The 19,760-nt window shown below is 31.4% G+C and overlaps 1 protein-coding gene across 1 annotated transcript in view; it reads left to right on the plus strand.

Moving 5' to 3' along the window:
• Positions 1-19,094, plus strand: part of LOC129912466 (lipid scramblase CLPTM1L) — a 38,147-nt gene extending 19,053 nt beyond the window's left edge. Inside the window, exons 3-5 of the mRNA XM_055990725.1 lie at positions 17,399-17,839; positions 18,110-18,867; positions 18,939-19,094. Of these exons, the coding sequence (XP_055846700.1) occupies positions 17,399-17,839; positions 18,110-18,867; positions 18,939-18,945 (1,206 nt within the window). The 3' untranslated portion in view covers positions 18,946-19,094. The remainder of the gene's footprint in view (positions 1-17,398; positions 17,840-18,109; positions 18,868-18,938) is intronic.
• The last annotated feature ends 666 nt before the right edge of the window (positions 19,095-19,760 follow it).

Genomic DNA, 19,760 nt, shown 5'->3' on the forward strand with positions numbered 1-19,760 from the left:
CCCATCACAGACGTTTTAACCGCGCCCAAACACCCGACAGACGATCCCAAAAACGCGCATTTTGATGCGTTTTTAGGGATTAGGGTAACCACCTAAAAACAATTGGATCCTGTAGCCGTTGACTCCCTGATTGCAAAAATACCCATGACAGGCGTTTTATCCGCGCCCAAACACCCGACAGACGAACCCAAAAACGCGATTAAATTTAATTGAAGATTTTTGTGAATAAAAATTTTTTTTTCAAAAATTTTGCTTAAATTTCATACATTTACCTACTAATGCCAAAAGATTGTCTAGGCAATTCAAAGAAAACAACTATATGAGAGTGAAGGACAATCTTCCATCGTTTAGGCGATAAATGCAATTTTCTCACAGATTGACTTCAAACACAAGAAAAAAATATTTTGAACACAACGGACAACACCTACAATATTTGCATACACGTTTTTAAAAAGCCAGAATATCATTTCTATCTGTACAATTTAAATCCACTAAATTTAATCAAGAGTTTTTGAAAGAATGGTCCTCAACTCAAGATTTTTGAAAAAAAAAACGTTATTAAAATAACGTTTTTAATTATTAATTTAATAGTGCAACACTTGAATAAAATTAAATTAAATCAAAGCCTATTTGACGATGAAGTCACTTTTTTGATATAAAATCCATTTATTACATGTAAGCTCTTTATAACTAGAAGGTTCTATGTTGAACATAGAACATTTTTCAAATTTTTGTACAAAATTTTCCATAACAAGGTTCTACATTTTTTAAAAATGCTCATAGAATCCTTTTTTCTGGTGAAATTAATGTTTTTTTCATGGTTTCATGATTTTTTAGGGTCCTTTATAAGATTGCATCAATACTTTACTGCTATGTAAATATTTTATCCATAAACCAGTCTTAAAAAACTTTGAGATCGATTTTCTCAAAACAAAGGTGAGTTGACATACAACCCTATGATTCTCAGTCAGCGATGTGTCTGCGCCTTTGCTGAGAAAATGTGCATCAAAAGTACATTTTTTCTGAAAATTGATTTAGTGAGGGTAACCACCTGGAAATAATTGGAACCTGACGCCCTCATCTTCCTGATTACAAAAACACCCATGACAGACGTTTTAACCGCGCCCAAACACCCGACAGATTAGTCCGAAAACGCGTTTTTTTACGCGTTTTTAGGGATTGGGGTAACCACCTAAAAACAATTGGATCCTGACGCCCTCGCCACCCTGATTACAAAAATACCCATCACAGACGTTTTAACCGCGCCCACACACCCGACAGACGATCCCAAAAACGCGCATTTTGATGCGTTTTTAGGGATTAGGGTAACCACCTAAAAACAATTGGGTCCTGTAGCCCTTGACTCCCTAATTGCAAAAATACCCATGACAGACGTTTTATCCGCTCCCAAACACCCGACAGACGAACCCAAAATCGCGATCTTTTACGCGAACGCAAGGGCTTGGGGTAACCACTTGAAATTAGTCTCATTCTGTTGGTCTTGACTCTCTGATTACAAAAATACCCATGACAGACGTTTTACCTGCGCCCAAACCCCCAACAGACGAGTCCTAAATCGCGATCTTTTTCGCGAAATTAAAAAGCAAGGACTTGGAGTAACCACTTGAAATTAGTCTCATCCTGTAGTTCTTAACTCCCTGATTGCAAAAATACCCATGACAGACGTTTTATCCGCGCCCAAACACCCGACAGACGAACCCAAAAACGCGATTAAATTTAATTGAAGATTTTTGTGAATGCTTAAATTTCATACATTTACCTACTAATGCCAAAAGATTGTCTAGGCAATTCAAAGAAAACAACTATATGAGAGTGAAGGACAATCTTCCATCGTTTAGGCGATAAATGCAATTTTCTCACAGATTGACTTCAAACACAAAAACAAATATTTTGAACACAACGGACAACACCTACAATATTTGCATACACGTTTTTAAAAAGCCAGAATATCATTTCTATCTGTACAATTTAAATCCACTAAATTTAATCAAGAGTTTTTGAAAGAATGGTCCTCAACTCAAAATTTTTGAAAAAAAAAACGTTATTAAAATAACGTTTTTAATTATTAATTTAATAACTTTTTTTTTCAAGTTACCTCAAGTCCTCGGTTTTTTATTTCGCGAAAAAGATCGCGATTTAAGACTCGTCTGTTGGGTGTATGGGCGCAGGTAAAACGTCTGTCATGGGTATTTTTGTAATCAGAGAGTCAAGACCAACAGAATGAGACTAATTTCAAGTGGTTACCCCAAGCCCTTGCGTTCGCGTAAAAGATCGCGATTTTGGGTTCGTCTGTCGGGTGTTTGGGCGCGGATAAAACGTCTGTCATGGGTATTTTTGCAATTAGGGAGTCATGGGCTACAGGACCCAATTGTTTTTAGGTGGTTACCCTAATCCCTTAAAACGCATCAAAATGCGCGTTTTTGGGATCGTCTGTCAGGTGTGTGGGCGCGGTTAAAACGTCTGTGATGGGTATTTTTGTAATCAGGGTGACGAGGGCGTCAGGATCCAATTGTTTTTAGGTGGTTACCCCAATCCCTAAAAACGCGTAAAAAACGCGTTTTTGGACTCGTCTGTCGGGTGTTTGGCGCGGTTAAAACGTCTGTCATGGGTGTTTTTGTAATCAGGAAGATGAGGGCGTCAGGATCCAATTATTTCCAGGTGGTTACCCTCACTAAATCAATTTTCAGAAAAAATGTACTTTTGATGCACTTTTTCTCAACAAAGGCGCAGGCAGATGCTGGCAGACGTTCGTTTTCGTCATCACCATGATTGGGACTTATTCTAATATTAATATGAATCGGTTACCTCTCACACAAAAAATTTGCTCCCAGCTCTCGGTCTTATATATGTAAAAACGACCTGGGACTATATAGTTAAAGCCAAAGAACTATAATTGTCGGATGCGTCGGACGAAACGGAGGGCAACAGCGCGCGCAACCGCACTCGACGGATGAAAACTTATCAAAAAGTCAAAGAAAACAAAAACGTGAATTTGACATTAGCTTCCGACTGCTTCCTCCAATTATAGTTCTGGGGTGCATTGTTGATTGTTGATCTTTTGACCACCACCTATTCTTTGATCTGAGTAAAGTGATCACCAAAACCCTACAAGTGCAGAAATTTCAATGAGTATTGACTCACACCCTGGAGACCGTGGTTCGATTCCTGCCGGTGCCCATTTTTTTTTGTACTTTATAATAAATAATTAAATATTCTATATTTTTTTCTTCACAAGAAACCATATTTTACTCAACGAACTATTAGTTTAGAATATAAGAAGTAGTAGTAAGTAGTTCGCCGTTAAGAATTTCAATAAAAATAGAAAGTGAAAGTGAAACTAAATAGCTGTCACCCACATACAATAACAAAAAAGTGATCATCACTTTGATAATAACCTTAAAGGCCCCAGCCCATAGAATCCGTTGCGTCCGTTCCGTCGAAGTTTTTGACTGACAGCTCGATAAAATACACACGTTCTTATGGGAAGCGACCCATAAGCGACGGATCGGACGGAGACGGACGGTTTCGACGGAAGAAGTTGCCCAACTTTCTACTTTTTCATCCGTCGTATGCTTTGACATTGGTTGTCAACAATAGATCTGTTCAATTTTCTGTTTTAGAGTGCACACCGGGGAATTTCAGAACTAAGAACTGTGTTCTTTTCTTCTCCGATTTTATGAATTGTGAACTTTAATTGCTTATTTGTGAAGAAAATGTAATAAAAGTAACATTTAATGATATATCTAATAAATTATATCAATTAAATACTAAAATTCTGTTGTAGAGTTCAATTTTACTATGCCAAAGTCATATCTACAAATGATAATCTGTTATTAAAAATTGTTTTTAACTGAAGAGCAAGTACCTACATGAAATCTAGTCGCGCATTTTATTTTATTAAAAAAAAGAACAACAATAATAGTTAAAAATTTCTTGCATCAGAACTTCCTTAGTGCACATTCAGCGATAAAATATCGAACACACCTCGGAATTTGAAGTGAGCTGTCAAAAAGCAATCCTTCGTACGACGTATTCTATGGGTCACCCCTTTCTGTCCCAAACTTCAACTTCAACGGATGGATTGACGGAACGGACGCAACGGATTCTATGGGCTGGGGCCTTAAGGCCCCAGCCCATAGAATCCGTTGCGTCCGTTCCGTCAATCGATCCGTTGAAGTTGACGGATGGGACAGAAAGGGGTGACCCATAGAATACGTTTTATGACGGATTGCTTTTTGACAGCTCACTTCAAATTCCAAGGTGTGTTTGATATTTTATCGCTGAATGTGCACTAATAAAGTTCTGATGCAAAAAATTGTTAACTTATATCGTCGTTCTTTTTTTAATAAAATAAAATGACCGAATAGATTTCATGTAGGTACTAGCTCTTCAGTTAAAAACAGTTTTTAATAACAGATTATCAGTTTTAGGTATGATTTTGGCATTGTAAAATTAAACTTTACTACAGAATTTAGATATTTAATTGATATATATTATTATATATGTATATTAGGGTGGACCAAAAAAATTATTTTTCATTATTTTGATTTGCTCTACCGATAACTTGTTTTCTCGACACAAAATAATGCTACCCTAATTTTTTCAGAATTTTTCAATGATGTTTAGGTTGCGCGCACCCCTTTATTAAAAAAAATAAGCTCTTTTAGTTTTTTATTTTTTTAAAGCTTAAATAATTTTTTTATCGAAAAGCTGTTTGAGTAAAAAGTATTGAGTATCAATAGATCTACTTACCTCAATCTTTCTTTTTTCAAAAAAAAATATTTTTGACTGATTCCCAGGCGTTAGAAGTCGAAATTACTGATAAATGCTGAGAAAAAAGCCTTAAAACTATGTTTTACTGTTTTTTATAACGGTTAAAATTATTTTTATCGTATTCCTCATCAAATTTACTATAAAAACCGTGCTTTTATATTACTCAATTCTTCTTAGATTGATAAAAGAAAAATAATTTTTAAAAAAGATCGTACCAAAACAAGTGAAGGAAAAATGGGGGAGGGTACTATATCTTGGGCGCCGAGATTTGATAACAGAATTTTGTAGAGGAGATAAATACGATCATTTTTCATTATGGGAGGGTTGGTCTATCTGGCTCCGTTTATGCGGGAATGGCAATTTTCTAAAAAATGACTTTAAATAATAAAAAAATATTAAAATACAATGGCAACACTTACAGTTATGAATGTGTGGAATATTGTTTCACCAAGAGAAGAATATTCCAGAAGAATATATTGAGAATAAGAAGTTGTTTATTGAACAATAGTTTAACGTAGAATGAAAATAAAATAACAAAATAATTTATATAGAGAAAACAGATTTGTCAAAGTAAAGATTTAGAAAATATTTTAAAGTTGAAATTATAACAAAGTAAATATATAGCATAGGAAACGATAGTATTGATTATGGATGTTGATAATAGAGTCAATATCCAACAGAATGATACCTTTTTCAAAAGCTAGAACTGTACACTTTATTCTAATTTTGAAGGAAAGTTATTTCAATAAATTGTTTTTGAAATAATCGATAAAAAAGTAAAAAATTGGGAAAAAAGTTTAAAAAACCACATTAAATAATGTTTTTGTCCAGATTGTGGATTACAATACAAAAAATGGCTGATAAAATAAAGTGTCACAATTGATTCCTTATCAAATACTGAAGTCCATATGTTTTAATGCTTTCTAGTTTTTGAGAAAATTGAAAAATAAAAAAAATTCTTTTTTCTTTTCGATGGAAGAAGTAGCCCAACTTTCTACTTTTTTATCCTTTGACATTGGTTCATTGGTTGTCAACAATAGATCAGTTCGATTTTCTGCTTCTGAGTGCACAGTTTCAGAACTAAGAACTGTGTTCTTTTCTTCTCTTCTCCGATTTTATGAATTGTGAACTTTCATTGTTTATTTGTGAAAAAATTGAAATAAAAGTAACATTTAATGATACACATTAGGGTGGACCAAAAAAAATCATTTTTTCATTATTTTGATTTGCTCTACCGATAACTTGTTTTCTCGACACAAAATAATGCTACCCTAATTTTTTCAGAATTTTTCAATGATGTTTAGGGGTTGCGCGCACCCCTTTATTTTTTATTTTTTTAAAGCTTAAATAATTTTTTTATCGAAAAGCTGTTTGAGTAAAAAGTATTGAGTATAAATAGATCTACTTACCTCAATTTTTCTTTTTTCAAAAAAAAAAATATTTTTGACTGATTCCCAGGCGTTAGAAGTCGAAATTACTGATAAATGCTGGGAAAAAAGCCTTAAAACTATGTTTTACTGTTTTTTATAACGGTTAAAATTATTTTTATCGTATTCCTCATCAAATTTACTATAAAAACCGTGCTTTTATATTACTCAATTCTTCTTAGATTGATAAAAGAAAAATAATTTTTAAAAAAGATCGTACCAAAACAAGTGAAGGAAAAATGGGGGAGGGTACTATATCTTGGGCGCCGAGATTTGATAACAGAATTTTGTAGAGGAGTTAAATACGATCATTTTTCATTATGGGAGGGTTGGTCTATCTGGCTCCGTTTAGGCGGGAATGGCAATTTTCTAAAAAATGACTTTAAATAATAAAAAAATATTAAAATACAATGGCAACACTTACAGTTATGAATGTGTGGAATATTGTTTCACCAAGAGAAGAATATTCCAGAAGAATATATTGAGAATAAGAAGTTGTTTATTGAACAATAGTTTAACGTAGAATGAAAATAAAATAACAAAATAATTTATATAGAGAAAACAGATTTGTCAAAGTAAAGATTTAGAAAATATTTTAAAGTTGAAATTATAACAAAGTAAATATATAGCATAGGAAACGATAGTATTGATTATGGATGTTGATGATAGAGTCAATATCCAACAGAATGATACCTTTTTCAAAAGCTAGAACTGTACACTTTATTCTAATTTTGAAGGAAAGTTATTTCAATAAATTGTTTTTGAAATAATCGATAAAAAAGTAAAAAATTGGGAAAAAAGTTTAAAAAACCACATTAAATAATGTTTTTGTCCAGATTGTGGATTACAATACAAAAAATGGCTGATAAAATAAAGTGTCACAATTGATTCCTTATCAAATACTGAAGTCCATATGTTTTAATGCTTTCTAGTTTTTGAGAAAATTGAAAAATAAAAAAAATTCTTTTTTATCAGACCTACTCGAGATCGTCCTTCTGGTTTCACGAAATTTTATTTTGATAACTATCCATATTTTTTAATGATGTTGTTGTTGATGCAGCGCCTTATAATATTGAATATCGGATATGTTTTTTGATGGTGGCGAAAATATCAAAAACAGCCATAAAAATTATAATCTGATAAAAAGAATTTTTTTTATTTTTCAATTTTCTCAAAAACTAGAAAGCATTAAAACATATGGACTTCAGAATTTGATAAGGAATCAATTGTGACACTTTATTTTATCAGCCATTTTTTGTATTGTAATCCACAATCTGGACAAAAACATTATTTAATGTGTTTTTTAAACTTTTTTCCTAATTTTTTACTTTTTTATCGATTATTTCAAAAACAATTGATTGAAATAACTTTCCTTCAAAATTAGAATAAAGTGTACAGTTCTAGCTTTTGAAAAAGGTATCATTCATAACTGTAAGTGTTGCCATTGTATTTTAATATTTTTTTTATTATTTAAAGTAATTTTTAGAAAATTGCCATTCCCGCCTAAACGGAGCCAGATAGACCAACCCTCCCATAATGAAAAATGATCGTATTTAACTCCTCTACAAAATTCTGTTATCAAATCTCGGCGCCCAAGATATAGTACCCTCCCCCATTTTTCCTTCACTTGTTTTGGTACGATCTTTTTTAAAAATTATTTTTCTTTTATCAATCTAAGAAGAATTGAGTAATATAAAAGCACGGTTTTTATAGTAAATTTGATGAGGAATACGATAAAAATAATTTTAACCGTTATAAAAAACAGTAAAACATAGTTTTAAGGCTTTTTTCCCAGCATTTATCAGTAATTTCGACTTCTAACGCCTGGGAATCAGTCAAAAATATTTTTTTTTTTGAAAAAAGAAAAATTGAGGTAAGTAGATCTATTTATACTCAATACTTTTTACTCAAACAGCTTTTCGATAAAAAAATTATTTAAGCTTTAAAAAAATAAAAAATAAAGGGGTGCGCGCAACCCCTAAACATCATTGAAAAATTCTGAAAAAATTAGGGTAGCATTATTTTGTGTCGAGAAAACAAGTTATCGGTAGAGCAAATCAAAATAATGAAAAAATGATTTTTTTGGTCCACCCTAATGTGTATCATTAAATGTTACTTTTATTTCAATTTTTTCACAAATAAACAATGAAAGTTCACAATTCATAAAATCGGAGAAGAGAAGAAAAGAACACAGTTCTTAGTTCTGAAACTGTGCACTCAGAAGCAGAAAATCGAACTGATCTATTGTTGACAACCAATGAACCAATGTCAAAGGATAAAAAAGTAGAAAGTTGGGCTACTTCTTCCATCGAATCCGTCGGCCTCCGTCCGATCCGTCGCTTCCCATAAGAACGTGTGTATTTTATCGAGCTGTCATGTCAGTTGGAAACTTCGACGGAACGGACGCAACGGATTCTATGTGCTGGGCCCTTTACGTGGAGCAAAAGTATTTATTGTGAAGATCAACAATCACCTTAGCCGATTCCACCCCTGGCTTAAGGGTTATGGTTACTTTGGCAGGTAACCGGTAGTAAAGGTGTTAAAAATATTACCTTATGTTGTTTTCGATTGGACGTCCAGCGTCCGGAATCATTCAGAAGCCTTCTGAAACCGTTTTACTGGCATGAAAATGACAGCTAGAAAGCTTCTCAGAAGAGAAATTCTCTTCTCGATTTCAAATCAAAATCAAGAAGCACTATTACACGAATACTCACATGTCAAAGAAACACTCAATCATTGTTTGTTTGTTTTTTTTTGCATTAATTTTTCTTTTTATTTTCTGAAATTCATTTGTTAATTTATTTTCAAACAAATAAACACATATATGCTTTTAAAATATTTTGCAAAACGAATTTTCCATTAATTTATTATTTATTGAAAATGGTAGCTCATTTTCTTTGAATATTAATTATTTTTCAAGTCTTAGGCTACGGCCACGTCCTGAGCGGCTGAGCTTCTGAGCGTCAATCCTGAGCGACGAGGTGGGGACGACCTGAGCGGCGATCCTGAGCGGCAATTTCAAAACCCTACAAGTGCAATGACCTGTTTTGAAAAAATTTGATTTTTCAAAAAAAAAAAAAAAATTCAACATTTTTTCAAAAATGCATTTCTTCAAAATTTTATTTTTGATTTATACTAAGACTATATAAATGCTTTTGTATAAAAAAATTTAATAAAATTCAATAAGTCGTTTGACAGAAATTCAGAGTTAAAAAAAAAAACGGTTCTATGATAGCTATCGTTAATAATGACTTTCGAAAAAATCTTTTTTTTGTTAAAAGATAGGCCTTGTCCAAAAACCCACACTTAATTTTTTTTATTTTAATCGTTAAAAGAGTTTTTGAGAAAATTATACTTTTCTAGGATTGGTGCATCACAGGTGTCGTTAGATAAGGTTCTAAAAAAATTAATTCCATAGAATTATCTGCACAATCTCCAAAAACTGCCATACCAAGTTTGAAGAGAATTGATTCATCCGTTTAGGCTGTATCTTCTTAAACAGACAAAGATTCGAGCCTAGGTTCGATTCCTGTCGGGGCCTATTTTTTTTTTTTATTTTAACAAACAAAATTAATATTTTTAAATATTTTTCTTCAAATGTTCGTGGTAATTTAGAATATAATGTAGTTCGGCGCTCAGGATTTAAAAAAAAAATAGAACAGAGCTGAGCGACGTCGCACTGTGGGATGAAATGGGATTCTAGCGCGCCAAAAATTCGTTTGAGAAGACTATACTATATAAGGTCTTATTTTCTTCTGCATTTACTTTTTTAGGTCATTGTTAACATTTTGTATATGCAGAAAATCGAAAACAAAATAAAGGTGAGAGGGTTGAGGGGTTAATAAGCTCGGTTGAAAGAGAAGTATCAATCTCGGTAGGTGCAATTTAAAACTGTCATATAAAATATGTTAATGTATTCTTATAATCTTGTTTTAAGATTTGATTTTTATGATATCAAATTAAATTAATTCTTTGCATGAGGGGGTAAGAAGATGGGAGAGTATTGGTATTTGTCAGGGTAAGAGGAATTTATGGACTGACTGCATAATGAAAAGATAATAATACTGCTCTTTTGAAATAAAAACATCTTTTTTTATCTTAAGATTATTTTTTCATAATTTTTTCTGAATCACTATCAGTATTAACATTTGAGTTCTCATTATTTTCCTCATTTTGAAAAAGAAGTCATATACAAACTTCATCATTTTAAGTTTTTTTCTTTTTTTATTGTTATTTTCCGGATTGATGATACATAAGGATCTGAAGATACAAGAAGCATGTTTAATAAATCCGTGTTGGTATTTATTCTTCAATTTTTTCTGGTGTGGTCTCTTCTCATTAGCCTATATTCTTTATTATATGCTTCTGCAGCTTCTTCTGACAGTTGACCTTCGACCGTGAATAAAGATATAATAACCAAATAAGTTTTATTGGGTTATATGAAATTTACTTATTTATTTACCCAACGGCAAACTCATGTTGCGAATGGCATGAGCACCATGCAATAAAATTTGATGTACGCTAGATGGAAGATAAAACCATGGATAGAGCGTAACAAATAATTTTGCGGTCTCGCGAGCAAATGCCTCAAATTAATTTTTTTTAATCTCCGGGCTGTGTTCCCATTATTTGTTGTTCCTGCGCCTATGTAAATGAAATACAAATTTATCTTTTTGTTCGTAAGTCATTTTAAAAGTTAAAAAATGTAATAACTTTTAAAAAGGAGATACTTTTGAATTTTGGTTATAACGTTAAAAATATAAAACACTTAACACGCACTTGTACTTACTTGGAAGCTTAACTGAACTGAGAGTCTATTAAGCTTTCGCGACTTAAGTAATGTTTAAACGGCTGACAAACAATGGTAATATCACGCATTTATGTTATAATTCAAATCGTGGCATATAGGTATAAAATGGCAGACAATACGAGAACTTACCAGTCAGGAAAAATAGAAATGTAACGTCATTTTGATTGATAATCTCTCACAAAATATCGTTTAACTAGACAAGTTGGCTGGAATTGGCTGTGATTTTTTGGCAAGTTTAGCTCAAGACACTAGCCAACCAAGAAAATGAAAAGAGAAGAGCTTGCAAAAAAAGGGGGAACCACGTTTTTTTGAAATGTTGTATGTTTCCCTTTTTTGTACAATTAGTTTTGCCGTTCAGGATTGACGCTCAGCCGCTCAGGACGTGGCCGTACCCTTATGCTACATTTGGCATACATATTATTTTTTATTTTATTTTTCAAGTCTTATGCCATATTTGACATTTTAAATTTCACAAAAAAACAGAATTGAGTGGAAGCGATTTGACCTGTTCCATTCGATTTCAGAATGAGTGAATCCTTGAGTCAAACCAATCAAAAATGACATTAGTTTGTTAAATTATAAAGCTCAATTTTTTTTATATATTTTTTTAAGGATAACTTTAGAAATCTCGTCATTCATTGCCAGACACTTATGACGGTTGCTACCCCCTGCCAGACACCCCTAAACTTGAATAAATTATGATTGTACTTTCGGTATAGTATAAAAGCCTATGAAAAAATGTTTTCTCAAGAGCCATACAGTTTTGATGGTTTGAACACTTGCCAGACACAATTTTCTAAATAGTGAGGAGGCTTAGCATTAAAAAATAGTTCAATCGTGCAGTTTGTGATAAAAGCGTGAAATAAACATCGTTGGTAGTACTGACCGAGTTTTCTGTGATAATTTTTCGGAAGTAATTGAAGAAATATGCAACGATAATAAAGACATTATAGTTGTAGGTGACTTTAATATCGACTGGTTCGATACAACAGTGGTCTGTTCTTTTATTAAACAAAGTTAACTTTGGTTGTTGTGTCAAAAAAATCGTTGTTGTTGTTTTCGTTAGATTTTGTTAGAGAATTTCAACTTTTATTTAGGAACGACTAATGTTACATTTTGTTGATCTGCCAAAACAAAATTTTTTTGAGATCAATTTTATGAATAAATAAACAAGAAATAATTAATTTAGCACTGAAATAATTTTTTCATATTGAAAGAAAAATATGCATTAAATAATTTCAAATATAAAAACAAACAAAAAATGCTCTTCTCACATCATTCCCTCTCATCCTCATTTATTTGTGTTTGACAGATTAACATTGAAACTCAAGTCCAGAAGCTGAGTTGGAAAAAGTTACAAAATGTAACTATTTGACACTTCAACATTGGATTTAGGAACGATGATGTGACGTCACGATGTTACATTTCGTAACTTTTTTCTCATTTAGGAACGATGAAAGTTAACTATTGTTAAAAATAGTTAACATCGGCGAATAAAAGAACGCACCACAGATACATACATAGAAAAGAAATTTTTAAGAAAATGATAGATAATTCTTTCTACCAACTGGTAAGTGAACCAACAAGAATTACTAAAACATCTAAAACCCTAATAGATTACGTAGTAGCTAAAACAATCAAAGAACTGAAAATGAGTGATCATGAGACAATAAATATTAAATTAACATCACAAAACAATATGAAAGTGAAAAGCAATCCTCATAAAACAAAAACGTTCAAATATAATAAAAATAACTTCAACCGGGAACTTTTTAATAGTCAAATTATGAGTGTAGCAAATGAAAGCGTTGTGGACATTAATGTTGCAGCAAGTATGTTTGTTAACAAATTAAGTGCTGTAACTGAAAAATTTACAAAAGAAGTTATTGCTAAATCTAGTGAAAATTCGTGGTTTAATAATTATTTGCATAACTTAAAGAAAAATAAGATAATCAAACGATCTAAGGCTATGATTACAAACTCTGATGAAGACGGGAAGACCTACACAATTGCAAGAAACCATTACAAAAAAGAAATTATTCAGTGTAAACGCAAATATATAAAAGAAAGAGTTGATAATGCATCAGACCAGAAAGAAATGTGGCGTAGTTTGAATAAATATGTATTGAAAAAAGAAGATTCCAAGATAACATGTGTCGATTTTAATTCGGAACTTTTCACAGATAACATCGTTATTGCCAATAAATTTAATGATTTTTTAGTTAATAGTGTGATTGAAATCAGTAATTCAATTCCGGTTGTACCTTATGTTGATAATATAACAGATTTACAATATATTTTCAAATTCAATTCAGTTTCTTTAACGGATATCCGCTCTGTGCTTTTGCAGTTAAAAAATAAAAGAGATTATACTTTCTTGTCTCCTAAAATATACTTGGAAAACTTTCTGAACGAAAATTTGTTTATAGTGCTTTCTTAGACTTGAAACGTGCTTTCGAAACAATTGATCGATCAATTCTGTTAAGTAAATTGAACAAATATAGAATTAAAAACATTGAACTAAACTGGTTTAAGACTTACCTCGAAAAAGATCTCATAAAGTTAAAGTAAATGAACATTGTTCAAAACCAAATTATGTTGATCTGGGCGTTCCTCAAGGATCTGTATTGGGGACTCTAATGTTTATAATCTACGACATTGTTAGCGTCTTAAAATATTGTGAAATTGCCCTGTTTGCTGATGATGCTTTGATTTACTGCGCTGGGGAAACTATTGAAGAATGTCACAAGAAAGTGCAAGAAGACCTTAATAGTGTACATGAATGGCTGTGCCAAAATAAACTTAAATTAAATGCTCAAAAAACTAAATGTATCATATTATCAAATAAAACATGTTTTAGTTTCAATGGCAATTTTATAATCGAAAATCAAATAATAGAAAAAGTTGATAAAATAAAATACCTCCGCATTATGATAGATAGCAAACTTACTTTTGAAAGCCATATTGAATATACTTGCAAAAAATTTCAAAAAAGATAGGTTTTTTAAAAAGAATTAGAAGAGATATAACCATGTTAACAGCAATTAATATTTATAATGTCATTGTTAAACCGCATTTCGAGTATTGTTCAACCATGTATTTTGTTTTTATGTAGTGGAAGTTCAATTGCCAGACTACAAAAACTGCAAAATAAAGCAATGCGAAGCATTCTAAAATGTAATAAATATACGTCAATTAATTTTATGTTAGAATCTTTAAAATGGCTTACCGTTAAACAAAGAATTGTTATGAATATGTTAATGTTTGTCTTTAAAATTAAAAATAATTTAATGCCAGTATATTTGTCAAGATATGTTCAGTATGTTCGTGAAGTTCACTTCGAAATATGAATGATATGAGACTGCCTAATTTTATAACTACCAGAGCTCAAAATTTTAAGATTTTCAATAAATTACCGAGTCATGTCAAATGTGAAACAAATATTAAAAGAATTAAGAGAAGCATTGTGGAATTTGTAAGACTGAAATATTAATTAAGTATTTATAAACATATTTACATTTTAAAACTTGTTAATTGTTACTAAAGCCTAAAAAATGTGCTAATAAAATATTTATCTATCTATCTATAAGAGTTAATTTGAGATATTGGGCCACCTTGTATTCCATCCGGAAGGGTAGATACAAGACTTTTTCTGTGTTGCACTCGATTTGTTGCATATCATAGTATAGGCAATGAAACATTTGTATTAATATGATACATGATTTCGAGGTATTTTCTAACGCCCGATCGAATAAAAGCAATACCAAAACGTCTCGACCATCATGTAAAAAGTTATTGGACTCTTCATAAATTGTCTGTTACTCAAAGAGCAAGAGTCAGAATATTACCAAATACTCCTTGAAAAAAATTGGTAGGTTGATAAAATTTCGTGTGGACGTTTAATATACCATAGAAAAAAATAATAAAATATGTTCATCAAAAAATTTTAGGTCAAAGGGTGTTTTTTTTTTAGCGATAGAGAACACTTTTGAAATGGTACCATTGCAGCACATGGAAAATCTTGGCATATTTTTTAACCGCATGTATGTTTTATACATCGTATGAGAATCAAAAAAATAATCAATAAACGAAATATATTTACCATGGAATATTGAATTTTCATGCAAAACTTAAATTGCTTGCTTTTATTTTTTATTAAATTTTCATACAAATTAATATTTTGAAGGAGTGAGGTGCAAAAGTAAAAGTATGAAAAATAATTGTGAGGTTTGTGATAAAAGGATCAAATTAATAGGATTGTTTGTACAATATGTTACCCTCATTTTAAGATATTGCGCCACTTAATATTTCACCTATGAGGATGTACATGAGCCATCTAATAATCACAAATTTCACAAAATTAATTAATTATATACAATTAAAGAGTCCAATAACTTTTTACATGATGGTCGAGACGTTTTGGTATTGATTTTATTCGATCTGGCGTTAGAAAATACCTCGAAATCATGTATCATATTAATACAAATGTTTCATTGCCTATACTATGATATGCAACAAATCGAGTGCAACACAGAAAAAGTCTTGTATCTACCCTTCCGGATGGAATAACAGGTGGCCCAATATCTCAAAATAACTCTTATATTGAGTACTACCAACGATGTTAATTTCATGCTTTTATCACAAAGTTGTTCACGATTGAACTCATTTTTAATGATAAGCCACCTCACTAAAAGGTGTGTTTTTTACTACAACCGCATTAAACTGGACAAAGAACGCATCGGGGCTTAACTGAAAATCTTGGCAGCACTTCATATTGAATGTTCCGAAATCAGCTGACACAGAAAAAATTAGAGTTAACATATTTTTCGCTTTTGGGTTTTCTTGTTGGTTTTATAAAGAGATACAAAAATGTATGCTAGAAAAACTAGTTAAATACATTTTGTCATTCCAAACGTCAGTTAAGAGAAAAAAATAAAAGAAAAGTTCTAAAAAAAAAAGTGTTATTGTATTTAAGGTCTAATAAAATTTGAAAAAACCCTGAAGATGTTGGCAAAAAACCAAACGAAACGTCGGGAAAATTAATGGATTAGTCTTTTAATTGCTTTAAAAATTCAATGATCATAAAAACCCAAATTAAAAATACTCAATATTTATAATAATTATAACTGATCAATTAATATTACAACTAAGTCAGTTTTCACGTTTGTAAACGAATTCTAAACAATTTATGAAAAAAATAGTTTGGTAGCAAAGATTTAAAACTGTTTAAAAAGTAAAGCCCAGAGAAATCTCCGGGCTAAACAACTAAGCCCAAGGGGCTAAAGTGTTGTTGCATTTAACATGTAAATTGCTAAGCTAATGCTTAGTTGCTTAGTTAAGACCGGTTGTAATAAAAACACACCTTATATTGGAATAGTTGCAGTCGATTCTCTGTGCATACAATGATGTATGGCAGTTTTACATACAATAATAACACTGGTTTACAAGGGTTTTGTTGCCGAAACAAAAATATACTTTTCTGAAGGTTTTTGGTGTGCTGAACTCGAATCCGAAGTCAGAAACAACTAATCAGCTCCCGTTTTTGAGATATTACCGTTAGAAAATGCAAAAAATACGTTTTTTTGAATTCTTCGGACCTTCTTCTTTTGTATAAAGAAAATTGTTTGAGCATATTTAGTAACGTTTGAGCATATAAGAACTGTTTTCCATCTTTCGATATCTGTTTAAATCTTTTCAATATCTTTTATATTGCCCGAGATATCTCAAACTGAAGTAAGTGGGTTTGGCTTATATATCATAAAGATGATAATGACGTTATAAAATTTATAAAAATACAAAACAACTTAGGATATCTCGGGCAGTAAAAAAGATATCGGAAAGATTTAAACAGATTTAAAAAGGTGGTAAATAGTACGTTACTAAATATGCTCAAAAAATTTTCCTTATATAAAAGAATAAGGTCCGAAGTACTGCAATTTATATTTTTGTTTCGGCAACAAAAAAAGTTTAATTTTGTTAACCAGTGTAATAATAGAAATAATAATACATCAGAACTGTCAAAATCATACAATGTATGTATGTACATATCTATGAAATAGGCATTTGATCTGGGTCACAAGCAAATTAAAGTTTTTATAGCAATACTTTTTCTTCACAATAAAACATAATATACCCCGCTGCTGCGGGGTATACATTTTCCCATACATTTTCATATGCTTTAATTTTAGCCGTACCCTTGAACTTAAAAATGGCTGAAAATAGTTATTTCTAGACATTTGATGAAGGTTATAGAATATTCAAACATTATAACGTATTTTTGCATATTACTATTATTAGAGTTATAATTTTCATTATTATATTGTATTGTAGATTATTTATATAAATTACACCTAAAATGTCTATTTAGGAGTCTCCAATAATCAACCCATCGGACCAACAAGCAACACGTACCTTATCGAAACAAGTTACCCACTTAAAATCCAAGGTTTACATTACAATTCTCACAGACTTAATTAGTCTATCGCATAACGACGCTCCACCTGAACTTGCCCACCTTATTCGCGTCAATCGCCATGGTGAAATACTGCCGATTATTAAAAATGATTTCTTCAACACACGCATTAAAAATTTGGTTCATATTGACAAACATACAAGAGAATTCGATATACTGTTAGAATACACGCCAATAGGAATTGGAAAACTGCGTCTAATGCTACTAATTGAGCATGCAACAAAAACTATGCATGCTTTAGGTTTTTCAACCAAAGATGTAGACGAAATTAAAGGAATATTTTCAGACACAAATGTTTATTTACTGTGCGGAACTTTACTTGTTGGAAGTATGCACGTGAGTGATTTATATAGACCTTATCAGTCCTATCGAGGTATTTGTTCGGAAAAGTATTTCTTATTTATTATTTCTTGCCGGGGAAATTTCAAGCTTACAAAAAACATTTTAAAGTATCAAAACAATATTTTAAAGTATAAAAAATTGGAATGCTAAAAAAGTCAGAACGAATACTATAATAGAAAATTCTCTGATTTGTTTGAAATATCTTCCCAACGGGTACCTCAATAAGTTTGAACATAATTCCATTAATTTTTTTTTTAATTCTAGCTCCTTTTTGATTTCCTATCGTTCAAGAATGATGTAATATTCTGGCGTCGAAAAAAATCATATGAAGGACTTTCTACATGGGCCACACTCTGGAGAGCATTTTCCCAAATTATCATTTTTTTATATTTAATGGATGAAAACACGTCCCTTCTAGTTTTAGTTCCTTCTGGCATCGGAGCCTCTATTGAAATGTGGAAATGTAAAAAGATACTTAAATTGGAAATCAATTTGAAAGGAATCAGGAAAATAAGAACTAATGTGAATGGCACAGCAGAAAAGAAAACTGAACATTTTGATCGGGAAGCTATGCAATACTTAAGCTTTTTTCTTTATCCACTTTGTCTAGCTGGAGCAATATACTCCTTGATGTACCAACCACACAAAAGTTGGTACTCCTGGACATTGAACTCTCTAGTAAATGGTGTCTACGCATTCGATTTCTTGTTTATGCTACCTCAGTTATTTGTGAACTACAAACTGAAATCGGTGGTTGCTTTACCCTGGCGTTCGTTCATGTACAAAGCATTCAACACCTTTATTGACGATCTGTTTGCTTTTATAATAAATATGCCGACAGCACATCGTGTGGCCTGTTTCAGAGACGATGTGATATTTTTGATCTATATTTATCAACGCTGGCTATATTCGGTAGACAAAACACGTCTAGAAAATGGATTAGAAGATAATGAGCCAATTTTTAGAACCGCAGAAGAAGCAGTCATTCCAACGAAGCAAATATTATATGACAAGAAAAATAAGTAAAAAAAACTGTCAATTTTAGGATAAAATTTGATTGCATAATATTTTAATTTAAACTGTTCCATTTTAGTTGTTAACTTCTCAGTACTTATAGTGTTGTGGTTTAAAACCTGCAAACCTGGATTGCAAATGGTGCTATGACACAATCAGCCCTATTCTAAATGATAACTCCCGGGATAATGCGTTCGGAAGAAGGGCTCGCAATTAAAAAGTTTATGAAAATGTTGGGCTTTTTTCTCTTTTTAATCGTTATTAACAAGGGAACAAAATTAAAACTGAAAAGGAATGATACTCTTGTAATTTTTCGATTGGGAGCCCTTCTCCGCAAACATTTTAGAAAGATAGATTTTTCCGTGGAACGAAATAAAGGAAAAAGAAAAGCTTAAGTCCTAGTTTTATCCAAAACTATTGGCTTGATCGAATAAGTTGTAGGTAATATAAATATCTTTTTGTGTATTCACTGTCTTTCAGCGAAGACAACACTTTTGAGGTTATAATGTTTTATTTTTTTAGTTTTTCGCTTTTATTAATTTTTCTTAGTCTCTATGATAGTTACATAATTTTGTATCATCATAAAAGTTGTAGAGCATCAAATTTCTATTAATTTGGTATACTTTTGAAGATTATATGACTTTCAAACCAAAGATACAAAACTTTAAAGAGCAATCCCTCTCAATATTTTCATACAATATACTAATATGTTTTTGCATAAGGTATGAAAGACTGGCTAAACCGTGTACGTTATGTAAAAACAAGAAATATATGATAAGAGAGGAAGTGTATTTTCCATTATTTATATGGTAAAACTTACAATATCGTGGCATACATATTTTGTTATAAGTCAAACATCCATTGTGAATTTTTTTTAATAAATCAGTTTGTATTGATCATA

The sequence above is a fragment of the Episyrphus balteatus genome, chromosome 2 (genome assembly GCF_945859705.1).
Source record: "Episyrphus balteatus chromosome 2, idEpiBalt1.1, whole genome shotgun sequence".
NCBI lineage: Eukaryota > Metazoa > Arthropoda > Insecta > Diptera > Syrphidae > Episyrphus > Episyrphus balteatus.